Below are 17,675 nucleotides of genomic sequence, written 5' to 3' on the forward strand. Positions count from 1 at the left end.
TCCATGCAGGTTTGCATTGGATTCGGATAGTCGGTAAAGAAACAACGGAGCCAAGAACTGGTGGGCCATTAGCTTTAATCCTAGCTTGCACCTGGCGGGCAAGTAAAAACACACACTGGGCTCCAAAATCCACTCATTCAGTGCTCACAAAGCTACTGATTTATCCGAGTTTCCTAGAATCTAAGGTTTCTAGCTCACCAGCCTAATTCACCTCTGTTTCCCATCTCCTTCTCTCTGCACAAACTGGCTTCTCCTTCAGCACTCCATCATCTTGGCTGCTTCTCCTCTCCTCCACGTGGCCTTTCTCTGCTCTCCTCCCTGCTCTCTGCCCTCCTCCTAGAACGCAATCACACTTCTCTCGGAACAACGTGATCTCTCTTCCTTTTAAAACCTTTTGGCGCAAAAGCCCTCCCCCAACACATATTAACATAATCACGCCCATCCCAAGCAAGGGCAACTAATATCACCACTTGGGAGATGGGCTTTCACGAGAGCAGCGCCATCTTTAACAAAGTGAGTAGAATATATTCTATCTGCCCAACAGATGGCAATGGCACCTCCCTTCCAGTACTGACAACCAAAGATGTCTCCATGCATTGCCATATATGCCACTGCTCCGGGGTAAAAAAAATCACAGCTGAGAGGATCATAGACTACTAACATGGTCATCTGAATCCAGAGCCTTGTTTGGGCTGTGAACTCAAGTCCCGACAGCCCTGCTTCCTGCACCAGGGAATTCTCATTCCAGACTTGAGGTATGACCCTGGCTATCCTATCTGCCCCTGGGTTTCCCTCTGTGTGATGTAGCTGCCCCAGTCCTTGTCTCCTGGGGCTAAACCTAACAGTACTCCCACAGCATTAGAGCAAGTACTTAACGAAATTCCTCAAAGGATGTTGCTCTTGGATTAGAAGAAAGGACCACGACTGTCTCCTGGGCCTTACTGTGTGTTAGGAGGTTGGAAGGCCCTGCATTTCCCTTTCTCGTTTTTAATGGTTGATCTTCCCTATCCCCATGGAGCTGCTGTGAGGGTAGAGATAACATAAAGTATGGTGCTTGGAATTATTTAAGCTTTATGATTCACAGGCATTTAGATTATTTAACTACTGATCATGATTATTTAAGCTGAAAGATTATACTGCTCTAGCTCAGAAAATGTTTGTATTTCCATTAAAAACCACCAGGCCAAGGGCCCTTTTGACTGACATTTTTTACTATTAAAACTATACATATAGTGCATGTTTTTGGCCAGAAGACAGTGTGTCCCTTATTTTGTTTTAAGATAAGGAAGCTGACTTCAAAGGCCTCCTCCAGATAACTCTTCCCCTGCCCCCTCCCTCCTACCCAGCCTGTTGTCCTGGTCCCCAAGGCAAGTTGGAATAAGCAGCTATCTGTCCACTCCCTTGGACAGCTTAATCAAAACTGGTTCTGCCGTTCCCAGACTTGAAGTTCTTCCAATGACATCCTGAGTTCTTCATTCAGAGCCAGTGCACTCAGTGGTTATGACCACAGACTATCGCATCAAACAGGCCTGTATTTGAGTTCAAGGGCCCGAGCCTCAGTGTCTGCATCCACACAGCGGGGTGACAATGCTCACCCTCTTTGCAGGAGGCAGCAACACTACATGGGTGAAGTGCCAAGCCTCTGTCTGGCACCTAGTAAATGTTCACTGGTCATATTAATTCCATCAACAGCATCTCCAGGCGCTGGACAGTATATATGCCTGGGCTAGCTTAATTCTCTAATGGCTTTTCTATCAGATACAGTACATCCCTTAAGGCAGGGAGAGAGAAGGGCTCTGGATTCCACCTGACAGGAAATGTAATCTCTGACTCTGTCATGATTTGTGTAACGCCTCTGCTCGGCTCATACAAACTCTTTATGTCTAAAGAGTTTTGTGAAAAACAAATGCAATGTTCTAAAGCACAGCGAAATTCTATTGTGGTTCTATTAGAGAGGGCAGTGCACTAAACCAAGTAGTCATTTTTGGCTTTGGGAAAAAGTTTCTGATTCAAATAGTGGTCCTTGAGGGAAAGAAAAAAAAAGATTCCAACAGTTTCAGGTCATTTATTCAGTGGAATTATGAATAGAATTCCATACTGGATGGAACTGTGAAGGTCATCCTGCCACCTCCTCCCCAGAATCAGGAATGTCTATAGCATTCAGAACATGTGACTTTCTTCCCCACTGGATCTGCTGACAAACCTCAGGAGGTGCCTCCAAAGGCTACAGGGTGCCCACTTCGACTAAGTTCTACAAGGCCCTGAAGGAAGGTCTTCCTCTCTTACATTCTAGACCTCAGTGCTAGCACAATCTTCCGAGGCAGCACAGATCAAGTCCTTGTCTTTCCTTACATGTCAGCCTTCTAAGAGGTGATGGAAGCATCTTTCCCCTTCACCTTCTCTATACCTAAGTCCCCTCTCTCGTCAGCTCTCTCTCAACCTGTCCACTTACATGACTTGCCCACAGTTTACCAACCCTGCTAGCCAGAAATGAATTCAATATTTAATGAACATGCATGCATTCGAGTAAATGTCTGTTAGCAATACTATTTCTAGGGGTGTAGTTTGCAAACTTGTTTTTAAATGCTCAGTGAGATATCATATCAGTTAGCACATATATTCTCATACTTTACTTTAGCAAAGACTGCTATTTGTACCTAACACCCTTTCATCCCTTCTCTTCTATTGAACTGGGTTCCCTGACTGTTAACTGGACATAGAGCCACCCAGCTAAAGGCTGCCTTTCCTGGCTTGTCTTGCAACTAAGTGTGACTTTGTGACTTAAATGATGGCCAGTGAGCTCCTCCCCCCACCCTCATTCCTGCATGTACTTGGAATGTAAGCTCTAGGAATAAAGAGATTTTTATTCTTTCTGTTCACTTAGATCGGTGCCTAAGGCATAGAACAATCCTTGCATGTAATGGATGCTGAACAACTATTTAATGAATGAACTGTTAAATGACTCAGATGTCAATGGATGTATGTGCAACTTAAAGGATGAAGACGTTCCTTTCTCCTTTCCACTGCCTGGAATGTGGATGGGATGGTCGAAGCCAAGGCAAAGCCTCAAGACAGGAGTCTGGGTTCCTGATGATTAAACAGCTACTTGTATGAACTTCTGGAATGGAAGGTTTTCTGTTCTTTGCATTTGAAGCTAATTTGACCACTCTACTATTCCAAAAGTTTTGTGTGTGTGTGTGTATGTGTTTTGTAATCAAGTTTTACTTACCCATTAAAAGCTTTGTGTATAGTAAGTCTTTTCTCTCCTACTAAAGGCTCTAAGCCACCAACTTTAGGGTTACAAGAGAAACAAAAATCAGAAGTAACTGCGTTTATGTGACTGCCTGCAGCTCAAACCACAGCCGACGTTGAATGAGCAGTTCTCCATGATGTCCCTTCCCTTTCCCTCTGCACCTGCCCTCCAGCACCACAGCTGACTTAGAAAGCTGCAACAAGCTCATCAGAGCTTTTATTCAGTTTACTTTCTGAACTGAGCAAGTGGTACACAGTGACAGACAGACAGACTGGGGCATTCCAGAACACACTGCCATAACATTTAATTTTTTTAAATTTAAAATGTTGAAGTTTTTCAGCCCTGGCCCATTGGCTCAGTGGTAGAGCGTTGGCCTGGTATGTGGAAGTCCCATGTTCGATTCCTGACCAGGGCACAGAGGAGAAGCACTCATATGCTTCTCTATCCTTCCCCCTCTCCTTTCTCTCTATCTCTCTCTTCCCCTCCCGCAGCCAAGGCTCCATGGGAGCAAAGTTTGCCTGGGGGCTGAGGATGGCTCCATGGCGCTCAGGCGCTAGAATGGCTCAGATTGTAGCAGAGCAACACCCCAGATAGGCAGAGCATCGCCCCCTGGTGGGCATGCCACATGGATCCTGGTCAGGCGCATGTGGCAGTCTGTCTGCCTGCCCCCCTACCTCCCGGTTTCTCACTTAGGAAAAATACCAAAAACAAAGTTGAAGTTTTTCTAAACAAACCATTGGTTAGAGAAAAAACTTCGTTGTACCCAAAAAAGTAACAATAAAATTGTTGAAAGCATAAGGCCAACTGGAATTTGAAGACAGAATCAGTGTATGCTAACTGTACTGGGTTTACCTAACATACATTAACATATAATGCAAGTATATATAGTTTTACTACTTAAAAATAAATTTCCCATATATGTATAATTTCATTCCGTCCCTATAACATCTCTGCAAGTTGCTACAGTATATCCCTTTAGCAACTTAGTTTATCAATTTTAAGTAATGGTTGCCTTCAAAACTCCTCTCCCAGGCTCCATTTGTTCTATCTAAATTGCCAAGCACTTAGAATTCCTCCCTAAAGAAATATGATTTGTCTTTTCTCATGTTGGCATAAAGTAAAGAATAAATCGATTATATCATTTTCTGCACCCTGCCTCTCCTTTGAAGGGCACTTACCTAATGAGTGGTCTCTCAGAAAGATCCTAGATCAAAGAGGCCAACAGGATGATGTTTTGGAATAAGTTGCTGCCTTACCTCACTATAAACTTCTTAAAATAGCTTGTGTATATAAAGGCTTTTGAGGCTATCTGGAGAAGATATCTAAAATGCAACAATACTAAGTAAATTCAGATAAATCTCACAACATCATCAAATAAGTTTAAAATGTAGAGGTCCCCTGAAAATCTTTACATAACATAAACACAAGAAACTGCCAAAAAAATCTAAAATACACACTTTGAATTATGTAACTATTAACCATCTCTCAAAATTCTTATTCATTCACTATTTAATACTAAATGGAACATACCAGTTAGCCTGCCTGTCTGCCTATTAAATTACAATAGGCAGGCTTAAATTGTCCGAACAAAGGAACACGGATTTTTATGTATTGTATCTCAAGGCCTTCAGTTCCTTTTAGCCACAGATATCAAATTCACCTGCCAGAAATTAAATAATTGAGCTTTGGTCACTGGAATGTAAGCTTATCAATCAGCATCAATAAAACCAAACATACAGAATGATGTTCTTAATATTATTTTAATAAAATCCTTTTTAAATAGGAACAAATGTAACTAAGATGAACCGTTATGAAATGTTTTAGCAAGAGGTTTAGATACTTTTTTAAGTAAAAGAATAATCATATATAAGAGGGAAAGCAAATATAATGTGCTTCAATGAAAATATATGGTTAGGAACGTTTAGTTTCTTCCCGTATGGGAATAATGACTGGCAGTTAGAATACCAACCAGTAAATTAGATCAATTTGAAGAAAAAGGTGGGGAAATAATCCTACATGAAATACAGACAAAGGATCTCCTTTGTTTTCAGTTTGGAAAAAGTTCTTCAGATTATAAAGGGTACATTGCATTTTCTATGTCCCTCTTTACCCCAAATAACCATGAGAATCCTTACCTTTGGAAACAGCTTTCTAGATGGGATTCCAAACTTCTTTGGTTACACAAGAAGCTTTTTATTCATCTATTAATTTCTTTTCTTACTTATTTGTCCATGCATTTCCTTCATTCATTTTACTAAAATGCAAACCGAATAAGGTCAGGTATTTTTCTGTTTGTTCACCTAGAATAGTATCTGCCACATGGTTGGAGCTCAATAAATATTTATGAGTTTTTGAACTAATTTGTTATTTTATTCCTCAAACATTGATTCAATGCCTACCACATTACAAGTTCTAGATAGCCAATATTAAAAAGAAATTTTACTGTAAATAAAATAAAACTAACTCATGAAAAAAACTTTAAATTAGAGGAATTAAGTAATATTTTCTCACTTTAAATTCAGTCTAAATTTAAACTAAGAAGATAATTCCCTGTCCTGCCAAAGAAGAATGACAGGGGAAAATGTAGACTAGTATGGCATAAAAATGATATGTATGGCACAAAACAAAACTCTGGTTAAAAATGAAACAGATGGTTGTGGGTTTAGCTATCAAAAGGCTTAAAGAGGAATCTTTGTAATGATAGAGCAGTGTTGTATCTTGACTGTGATGGGAGTTATATACAAACCTATACATGTGTTGAAATGAATATGGCCAAGTACATACACACCCACTCACACATAATGAGTGCATGTGAAACTGGGTAAATCTGAATTAAAGTTGATAAACTGTTGGACCTGGTGTGCTATTGTGCTATGGCTATGCAGGAGGTTACTATTGAGGGAAACCAGTGATGCGTACAAGAGATCTTTCTCTACTGTTTCTTGTAACTGCATAGCAATTTCTAATTATTGAAAAAAAGCTAACAAAATTACAAGCAGGACACTATCAAAATGTTAATTTTTGAATATTATTAGCAAAACACTGGCACCAAGATAAATGTCCAATAAAGGAGTGAACCTATATGACAATGGATTGAGTAATTACAAATAATACAATACTATGCTTGTGACATGGAGGGTACCCCCATTCAGTTAAACAAAAGAAGCAGGGTTTACAAAACATAAAAGTACAATCTAATTTTGTTTAAAAGCAAAGAGTGTTTGTAAAAGTAGACAACAAAATGCCATCTGTGTCTATCTTAACTTTCCTTCTTCATATTTCTTTTTTTTATAGACACTATCACTCCAACAAATATCTAAAAGGCTTTCTGTCCTCTGGGTGGGGTTCAGGTAAATTCTGTGTATCTCTGGAACAAAAACCAAGACAAATGGGAAGATTACACACACAGAAAGCCATTTAGTTCCATACAAGGATGAATGAGCTACTTGAAAGAGTCATGGAACATGAACCATCAGCTTAGGAACCCATGATGACCAATGTGAATGGTGTTCACCAGAACCTGGTGAATTCCTTATTAGTAACTATGTGAATCAGAGTCTGGCTTATGAAGACTAGGATGCTGGACCCAGCTGCTTTCCCATTCAAAAACTGTGCCATTTGATGTTGTAATGAATTTAACAGACACCACCTTTCATTTCAAAAGCCCCCTTTATGTTTCAGGGCACTTTCATATATGCTGATTTATATAAATTTCAGTTTATTACTTTTTTCAAAATTCCCTACAACAAGTCTATAGAGTAGGCAGGGCAAGTAGCAAGTATTATCACCTCCATGTTACTGAAGAGAAAACAGAGGCTACCAGACAGTGCTCTCTTGTTGTTGAGATCACATCTTCTAACTCTGGACTTACAGGCCCATCTCTCTTTCCTCTAACATCGCACAGCCTCTCTCTTTCCACCAGGACTGGAAACTGGGTAGACCTGACTGAAAGTTGCTTGCATGTTGCCTGCCAGTTGAGAGAAAATCAACAATGCCTGGTGCAGAGTGACAGTAAGTACTGACAATGACATACCCATCTGACTGTCCCACATACTTATATTGATTGGGCTAATGTCAAGTAACCAATATGTCAGCTCAGCTTTAAAATCAAGATCAATCGAGCCAGTAGGATGACTTGAATAAGCCAAGGCACTGATAAGCCTAGTTGGTATTCTCAGTCAATACAGTGGCCCTATACCCATGTCCCCACAGTCCCAGGAAGGAGTCCATTAGTGGGGCTTCTGGGCCAGTTAAATAGTGAATGGGGTCCATATTGGGCTTAATGAAGTGGGGCTTTGTTACTTTTACCAAAGGAATTCACAGAGGAATTCTGTATTTATTTTGTAGTGGTGGCAGATTAAGCACTTCAGCAATAATGTGGCAATTCACCAAAGGAGGTCTTAGTTAGGTGCTATCTGAAATCATGAAATTAAGTGGGAAAACATACACATGGAAAAGGTTTATATGTTTTAGAAAAATAAATCCAAATTCTAGATAAATGACACTCTTCACAAAATATACTAAACAAATGACATATTTTCATTGGCTGATAGTGCCATTTACGCACATACATTATTTTCCATGTGCCAAGCCCTCCTCCGAGTTCCTCGCCCCAGAACCACCTCAGGGAGAGTCATCACAGGAGGACACTGCAGGGTCCGTGATGGCAAGGTCATTTCCCTCAAGTCACCTAGCCACCAAGTAGAAGCAACAGGCTTTCAACCCAGGTCTGATGACTCCCAAACCAGCATGCTTTACCATTATTTTTTCTCTCAAAACATTAAAAGAATGTGCTCTTTTTATAAAAAGAAAGGAATAAAAATTTCCTTAAAATGGCATAATAAATCACTCTAGGGGATAGAGAATTAGCTTGGGAACAGCTGGAAAACAATGAGAGAAACCAGACTTGAACATGGCATTATAACACACAAGGAGGCAGGAGTGGAACAGGTGAGTGGAAAAGAAGAAAAGTTGATGAAATCAATGTACGTACCAGTATTGTAAATAGATTATTGATCAAGGTGATAATGTCAAAAATGCTTGAAACACTTTGTTTCTTAGTTACATAAAATCCAGTCTCCATACTCAATTGACTCACTTATTCAACAAACAATGACTGAGCACCTCCCAAACACCAAGCACTATTCTAGGCAGTATGATTACTTCGTTGACTCAAACTACAGAAGTTCTGAGCTGGGTGGCCTTCGTGCGAGCTTCATAAGAAAATGAGGTAGGAGAAAGAGAGCTGAGGTAGAAGATTTGGGGTTTAATCCTGGCCAGATGGCCTCAAACAGAATTACTTGAAATCTTTCTGAGTCTCAGGTCCCCCACCTCTAAACTGAGGATAAAAATATCTGGCTTTTTTACACCATCTTTTATTAGGAAAAATCTGAGTTTATATGTGAAAGAAAAACTACTTGTTCTTTGGTCTTAGAGAAACTGAGGTAGTAGATGAGGAATAAAAGTTTTGCCCTCATTATTAAATCCTTCAAAATATTTCATTCCATATTTTCCATGATCTAAGCTCTCTGGGTTTAATGCTAACCATGTGTAGGACTCATGGGGTCAGGAAAAGGTCATTCTTCCATACCTAGCCACCAATTTCAAAGTCTATGTTACAAGCATAAGATGCCATAATTATGTTTTCTTCTTGTTGTGGATGGAAGTTGGATTGAAATTATATCTTATTGATTATTTCATTTTAAAACTCATATAAAGAGATGTTGCTTCTTGTCTACTTCTTTTTCTAAAGAAAACAGATCTATAACAACTGATTGTTTCTACAATCTTTGAGAACTTTTCTTTCCTATGCCTTTCCATAACAATATTACTTCATTTTAAAAGCGAAATAAGACCAAGATGGAGTTGGGTGACTCATAGGCCTGCAGAAATACCACTGCCCAGCATGAGGCAGGACTTTATTAATTAACTCAAAGGAAAGAAATTGTTCTGGTCTCTCCCCTTACCTACCATTCCCCAGGACCGAGTAGTGCTTGCAGGAGGATTTTCAAGCCTGTTTTTATCACCTCAGCAAATCAGTCCTGCTTTCTAAACAAAGAGGTGCCAACCCTGAGACTCCATGAAAGCCAACACAAGCCAGGCATTGTGCACAAGTGAAAAGAATATAATTAACAAAGTTATAGTCACAATTAGGAAATACCTCCTCCAAAAAGTTTCCACTTAACTCTGAGCAGTGCTCAAATTACCATTGTGCTTAATGAGGCCTCCGACTCCGGCTAGTTGAGACCTTTGTGACAGACCTACAAATGCCAGCGCCATCCACAAAACACAGACATACAAAATCTAATGTCAGAGGGTTTTTTGTTTGTTTTTGCATAACAGATGTGAAAAATGTGCAAATTGGAATGTGGAAGCTTTAATTAAAAAAACATAAAAAGTGTTGTCCCGGAAATGACGAGTCAAGTATTAGCTAGATTATTCTTTCTCCAATCTCTTTCTTCATCTTGTTCAGCCTTCCCTTCCCCAAGCCCTAAAGAGAGATGAGAAAGGAAAGACTGGGAAACCAAAGTGGGTACTCACTTCATCTCCAGGATCTCCTCAAGCTGCTTCCTCCTCTCTATCCGGAGGTTGGCCAGGTGCGCCTCCTTCTCAGCCAGGGACTGCTGTGTGGAGGCCAGGCGTGCCTTGGTGGCGTCCAGCTCCTGCCTGGTCTTCTCCAGAGCGTTCATCAGTTCCTCGATCTGAAAGGCACGCGGAGGTGCAGTGTTAGTGCTCCTCCATCCAGGGACGAGGCACTGCTGGCGAGCCTGTGCTCTGAAATGGGCACCAGGAACCCGAGCCATCCTGGAACTGGGCATTGTATCTTAAAGTTCATTTTCTTTCCCTTTGTCCCTGGTTAGAAATCAATGTTTCAAACACAGAAATGTCCAAATTCCTCCAAGATTCTCATTCAATGGGAATGTCAAATAAATTTCATAGAAAATATTTGATACATTTATTAGAAGTGGAGGGTGAGTGGCTTGACCCAATTTTAACTGTGTTTGGCAAAAATCTAAGATAGTGCCTCATAGTTGGTGGAAGGCAACATTCAAAATGCACTTTGCCCGGCACAATATACTTTTGTGTGTAGGCCCCAGAGTGTTCTGACAGGAAGTTAATCTACGTGTTTCAGATTTATTCATGTTTTAACCTATCAAAGCCCTGTTTGGCAAAAGTGATTTGATGTCCAAGGGGCCTCAGAAGCCCCCTTTCACCTCACCTCCTAGCCTCACAGTCAGGAAGCAAGATTTGGCCAAAGGTAAACAGAATTCCAGCCGCAAAAGGTTCAAGTTTGGTTTGCCCCTGAAGTTTGAGAGGGTTCTAAACTTGAAATAAATGACATGTAACTTTTATAGGGTGCTAATACACCATAGAAATAAGCCAGACTATCAAATATCCAGGGTTTTCAGCCAGGTCCCAAAAAATTGGACCAAGAAGCCCTGAGGCAAGGACTTATCCTCCCCAAACCACTGGGGGCTTTTAAAATCCAACGCACAACAAAGAGGGCTGGTGTTTACAGTTCTGTTCCAGAGACTTCCGTGGAGCAAGCTGGGGCCATGCCATCCCTTGCACAGATGCAGGCTGCATCCACCCGGCTGATTTAAAACTATGAAAGTTCCAGGAAGTTTCTAGATTCCAAAGCTGATGTTTGGGTTTCTAAGCCACCCCTTTCAGCTAAACTTGGCAGAATGGGACCATCCATCACTGAAGGCAAAGGAACACACTTCAGAATGTGTCAGTGATATGTTAAGTTCCAATTCATAAAGACTTTCTACACAATTTCTGCAGCTTTACATGGAGTTTATTCAGAATAAGCCTTATACTTCACATCCAAGGTAAATTATAGGCTTTTAAGATTCATAAAACCCTCCATTTTGCCCTGATAAAAAGAAGAAACTTGATGACCATGTAATGTAACTCAAAGCCAAAACCAAAAAACAGTTTATAAAGCAAGGAATATAAAAGTTAACCTACTAAAGTCACAGAACCACACCTGTTTTACTGGAGAATATACAGCATTATTCTTCAACTTTACAAATATACAAAAATATGATCGCAAACGTAGTTTCTCACACAAGTTCATAGAATATTGTAAATATGACTAGAAGTCCTTCTACAAAGCAATACTTGGTGAGGCTGAAGCAGAGTGTTTATTTTTCCTCCCTTTACCCCCGTTCTTGATATATTCATTAGCAATGTAAAAATATATCAGGAGGGGTCAAAATAGTGGCACAAGAAGACCCTGAACTCACGTCCTCCTACAAATGCATTGAATCTACACCTACAGACAGCAATGCCACCTGAAGAAAAACTGAGGCTAGCCGAATAGCTTCTGCACAGGAAACAACAGAACCACACAGTACCTGGTCAGAGAGATGGAGACATGGTATTGTGGAAACCCGACGCCCAACAAATTGACCTGAAGAAGGGGTGCAGCACTGAGCAACCTCACTGAGCAGACCCACGGGCCCTGGACACAGCACAACAGCAGTCATTTAAAGGTCATGTAGATTAAATGGGAAGGAAATCAATTGTCAAACTATAATATCTGCCATATTTGGAGGGTGTCTCTCTAAAGTTGGAGGCTCCCAAGAGCACCATTTGTTGTGTTCCCCTGCCTTCTTGAGTGCACAGGCAGGAGGTCAATCATGGAGCTCTGCCAGCTGGCCAAGGCCATCCTAGTGCACCCCAGGCCCTAGGCCCACACCAGCTCCACCACTCCACAACTTGCCCTGGGACTCCTTGCAAGTTGCACCTGCTCCAGTCATAGCTCCTGGCCCCACCCACAGCCCATGCCAGCTTCAGCTCCTGGCTAGTGCCGCTTACCCTCAGGACTCTGCACAGCCTGCTCCAATGACAGCTTCCATATCACCTGCCCAGGCAGCCTGGTATCCCTTGGGGCTTCCACCTGTTCCAGATATAGCTTCAGGCTCTGGAGCACCTGGTCCCAGGAAATTCCACTGGCCTGAGCCACTTTAGCTCCAGCTCAAGCACACTTGCCACTGAGATTTCCCATGGCCCCTACCCACACCAGCTACAGATTCAGCCAGCCTGACAAAAACCTGGCACACTCACTCTACCAAGGGGAAGCTCCTGCACAAGGCCCCTCCCTTAAGACTGAGAGAGGCTGCTATCTCACCTAATCCATAGACAAAGACACAGAGAAACAACCAATTGAGGAGACATAGGAATATACCGTAATAAAAGAACAGAACAAAAATCCCAGAAAAAGGACTAAATGAAAGAGAGAGGAATCTACCAGATAACAAATTCAAACAATGGTTATAAAGATGCTTAAAAACTCAAAAGAATAATAGATGAACTTAGCAGACCATCAAGAAAGGGACAAGAAATATAAAAAATAACCAAAAATTGTTATTTTTTGGTTATCAAAACTGGCAAATACAATAACTACAATAAAAAATATATTAGAGGAAATCAACTGAACATTAGATAATACAGAAGGCCCAATCAACAACCTAAAAGACAGGTAGTGAGAATCACAGAATAGGGATAAGAAGAATAAAATTAAAAGAAATGAGAATAGTTTAAGAAACCTTGAGACAACATTAAGCATATCAACATTTGTATCATAATGGTCCCTGAAGGAGAAGAGAGAAAAGGACAGAGAACCTATTTGAAGAAAAAATGTTTGGAAACTTCCCTAACCTGGTGAAGGGGACAGACATCCAAGTACAAGAAACACAGAGAGTCCCATATGTGATAAACCCAAAGAGAACCACACAAAGACATAATAATTAAAATACCTAAAGGTAAAGATAAAGATAGAATATTAAAAGCAGCAGGAGAAATCATTTTGTTACACATAGGGAAAACCCATAAGACTATCAGCTAATTTTCCAGCAAAAACTTTTCAGAACAGAAGGGAATCACACAATATATTCAAACTAATGAAAAGAAGAAAACCTAAAACCAAGCATACTCTTCTCAGAAAGGCGTTCTTTCAGAATTGAAGGAAAAATAGTTTCCCAGACAAGCAAAAGCTAAAGGAACTAACTCATCACCACTAAACCTGCACTACAAGAAATGTTAAAGGAACTTCTTTAAGAAAAAAGAAAAGGCTGAAACTAAAAATAAGAAAATAAAGAGAAATATCTCAGTGATAAAGGCAAATATTTATGACAGTAGTAGATGAACCAATTATAAAGCTACTATTAAATTTAAAGGCAAAAGTAATAAGACCATGTGTAACTGCAATAATAAATTAAAAGATTTTAATTTATTAATTAAATAAATTAACATACAGTGTAAAATGATGCCCAAAAATGTAAACGTGGGAGGTGAGTAAAAATGCAGTACCTTTAGGACATGTTTGTCTTAAGTGACTATCAACTGAAAATAGACGCCATAAAAATAGCTGGTTATATATGAATCTTGTGGTAACCACAAACCAAAATCCTATAATAGATATACCAAAAATAAAGGGAAAAAGATGCAGATTATTAAATAAAGTCATCAATGTACAAGAGAAGAAAGCAAGAGAAAATGAAAGGAACAGAAAAGAACTACAAAACAATGAATAAAATTGCAAAAACTATATACCTATAAAAGAACTTTTTCAATGTAAATGGACTAAATGCTCCAATCAACAGACTTACAGTGGCTGAATGGATTTAAAAATAAATAAATAAGACCTATGTATCTGTTGCCTACAAGAGACTACCTTCAGATCAAAAGACACACACAAGGCTCTGGCCGGTTGGCTCAGTGGTATAGCATCAGCCTGCCATGCAGGAGTCCTGGGTTCGATTCCCGGCCAGGGCACACAGGAGAAGCACCCATTTGCTTCTCCACCCCTCCCCCCGTCCTTCCTCTCTGTCTCTCTCTTCCTCTCCTGCAGCCCAGGCTCCATTGAAGCAAAGTTGGCCCAGGCACTGAGGATGGCTCCACGGCCTCTGCCCCAGGTGCTAGAGTGGCTCTGGTCGCGACAGAGCAACGCCCCAGATGGGCAGAGCATCACCCCCTGGTGGGCATGCCAGGTGGATCCTGGTCGGGCGCATGCGGGAGTCTGTCTGACTGCCTCCCCGTTTCCAACTTCAGAAAAAAACAAACAACAAAAAAAGACACACACAGACTAAAAGCAAAAATTAGAAAATGATATCTCATGAACACTGAAATGAAAAGAAATCTGGAGCAGCCAAACTTATGTCAGACAAAATAGACATTAAAACAAAAAACTAGAACAGATAGAAATATAAAGGGCATTATATTATATAATGAAAAAGGGTTCAATCCAACAAGAAGATATGACATCAGTAAACATCTATGCATTGAATGTAGAAGCACCTAAATAAAGAAATATTAACAGATATGAGGGAGAGATCAGATGTATTACAATAAGAGCAAGCAAGCTCAACACTCTGCTTACATCAATGGATAGATCTTCCAGACAGAAAATCAACGAGGAAATAATGGCCTTAAATGTATGACACATCTGATCAAAAGGCCTTAATAGATATTTACAGAACAGTCAACCCCCCACAAGCAGCAGAATACACATTTCTTTTTCAAATGCACATTCTCCAAGATAGACCAAGGTAGGCCACAAAACAAATCTCAATGAATTTAGGACTGAAATCATATCAAGCATATTCTCCAATCACAGTGACATGAAACTAGAAATCAGTTACCAGAAAAAAATATAGAAGACACAGATACAGGGAGCCAAAACAACATGCTATTAGTCAATGCTTAATGAAGAAATCGAGCAGAAAATTAAAAAAAAAATTCTTGAGACAAATGAAAATATAATAATAAATCTATGGGGCATAGCAAAAGCTAATTCATAGCAATACAGGCTTGCATCAAGAAACAAGAAACATCGGCCCTGGCCAGTTGGCTCAGTGGTAGAGCAGTGGTCTGGTGTGTGGATGTCCAGGGTTCGGCGCCCAGTCAGGGTACACAAGAGAAGCACCCATCTGCTCTTCCACTCCTCCCCCCTCTCGCTTCTCTCTCATTTTCTTTCTCTCCCTCCTGCAACCATGGCTCGATTAAAGCAAGTTGGCCCCAGGTGCTGAGGATGGCTCCATGGCCCCTGCCTCAGTGCTAAAGAAGGGCTCAGTTCAAAAAATCATCAGATTTATATGGAACTATAAAAAACCCCGAATAGCCAAAGCAATCCTAAAGAAAAAGAATGAAGCTGGGGGCATAACAATACCTGACTTCAAACTCTATTATAGGGCCACAACAATCAAAACAGCATGGTATTGGCAGAAAAATAGACACTCAGACCAATGGAACAGAATAGAAAGTCCAGAAATAAAACCACATATATATAGTCAAATAATTTTTGATAAAGGGGCCAACAACACACAATGGAGAAAAGAAAGCCTCTTCAATAAATGGTGCTGGGAAAACTGGAAAGCCACATGCAAAAGAATGAAACTGGACTACAGTCTCTCCCCCTGTACAAAAATTAACTCAAAATGGATCAAAGATCTAAACATAAGACCTGAAACAATTAAGTACATAGAAGAAGACATAGGTACTCAACTCATGGACCTGGGTTTTAAAGAGCATTTTATGAATTTGACTCCAATGGCAAGAGAAGTGAAGGCAAAAATTAATGAATGGGACTACATCAGACTAAGAAGTTTTTGCTCAGCAAGAGAAACTGATAACAAAATAAACAGAAAGCCAACTAAATGGGAAATGATATTTTCAAACAACAGCTCAGATAAGGGCCTAATATCCAAAATATACAAAGAACTCATAAAACTCAACAACAAACAAACAAACAATCCAATAAAAAAATGGGAAGAGGATATGAACAGACACTTCTCCCAGGAAGAAATACAAATGGCCAACAGATATATGAAAAGATGCTCATCTTCTTTAGCTATTAGAGAAATGCAAATCAAAACGGCAATGAGATACCACCTCACACCTGTTCGATTAGCTGTTATTAGCAAGTCAGGTAATAGCAAATGTTGGAGAGGCTATGGAGAAAAAGGAACCCTCATCCACTGTTGGTGGGAATGTAAAGTAGTACAACCATTATGGAAGAAAGTATGGTGGTTCCCCAAAAAACTGAAAATAGAACTACCTTATGACCCAGCAATCCCTCTACTGGGTATATATCCCCAAAACTCAGAAACATTGATACGTAAAGACACATGCAGCCCCATGTTTATTGCAGCATTGTTCACAGTGGCCAGGACATGGAAACAACCAAAAAGCCCATCAATAGATGACTGGATAAAGAAGATGTGGCACATATACACTATGGAATACTACTCAGCCATAAGAAATGATGACATCGGAACATTTACAGCAAAATGGTGGGATCTTGATAACATGATACGAAGCGAAATAAGTAAATCAGAAAAAAACAGGAACTGTATTATTCCATACGTAGGTGGGACATAATAGTGAAACTAAGAGACATTGATAAGAGTGTGGTGGTTACGGGGGGAGGGGGGAATGGGAGAGGGATAGGGGGTGGGGAGGGGCACAAAGAAAACAAGATAGAAGGTGACAGAGGACAATCTGACTTTGGGTGGTGGGTATGCAACATAATTGAACGACAAGATAACCTGGACTTGTTATCTTTGAATATATGTATCCTGATTTATTGATGTCACCCCATTAAAAAAATAAAATTATAAAAATAAATAAATAAATAAATAAAAATAAATTAAAAAAAAAAAAAGAAGGGCTCAGTTGCTGAGAAAAGGAGCAACACCCCAGATGGGCAGAGCATCACCCCCTAGTGGGCTTGCCAGGTGGATCCCAGTGGGGCGCATGCAAGAATCTGTATCTCTGCCTCCCCTCCTCTCACTGAATTTAAAAATAATAGTAATAAAAGAAACAAGAAACACCTCAGTCTAGCTTTATACCTAAAGGAATAAGAAAAACGTGAACAGATAAAGCTCAACATGGATGGAAGAAAATAACAATAAAAATTAGAGCAGAAATAAATGAAATAGAGACCAAAATATATATTAACTATCAATGAAACAAAATGCTGGTTCTTCATAAAGATAAACAAAATTGATAAAACTTTAGCCAAATTCATCAAGGAAAAACAAAAGAGAGAGCCCAAATAAAATAAATGAGAAATGAAGAGGAAAGACGACAACTGCAAAGTGCAGCCAAGTCTGGGGACCCTAGACATACTGACCTCTCTCAAAGCCTGCAGGTTCTTCCCTCTAAAATACGGAGGAAACAGAAGCTATACCACAGATTGGCAAAAACATAAAGGGAGATAAGATTTATAAAGCACCCAGCCCCCTCTCTGCAGGACACCATGGAAGTGCCCATAGAAATAGAGAGAATTATAAGAGAATACTGCGAAAAATTATATGCCAACAAACTGGAAAACCTAGAACAAATGGATAAATGTCTAGAAACATATAATCTTCCAGGACTTAATCAGGAAGAAACTGAAAATCTGAACAGA

The 17,675-nt window shown here is 40.1% G+C and overlaps 1 protein-coding gene across 3 annotated transcripts in view; it reads right to left on the reverse strand.

Moving 5' to 3' along the window:
* ERC2 (ELKS/RAB6-interacting/CAST family member 2) overlaps window positions 1-17,675 on the reverse strand; it is a 1,144,388-nt gene that overhangs the window by 398,303 nt on the left and 728,410 nt on the right. For all 3 annotated transcript variants that reach the window (XM_066245244.1, XM_066245243.1, XM_066245245.1), the window contains one exon: window positions 9,794-9,954. In XM_066245244.1, coding sequence (XP_066101341.1) covers window positions 9,794-9,954 — 161 coding nt within the window. The remainder of the gene's footprint in view (window positions 1-9,793; window positions 9,955-17,675) is intronic.

This window comes from Saccopteryx bilineata, chromosome 10, assembly GCF_036850765.1.
Source record: "Saccopteryx bilineata isolate mSacBil1 chromosome 10, mSacBil1_pri_phased_curated, whole genome shotgun sequence".
Taxonomy (NCBI): Eukaryota; Metazoa; Chordata; class Mammalia; order Chiroptera; family Emballonuridae; genus Saccopteryx; species Saccopteryx bilineata.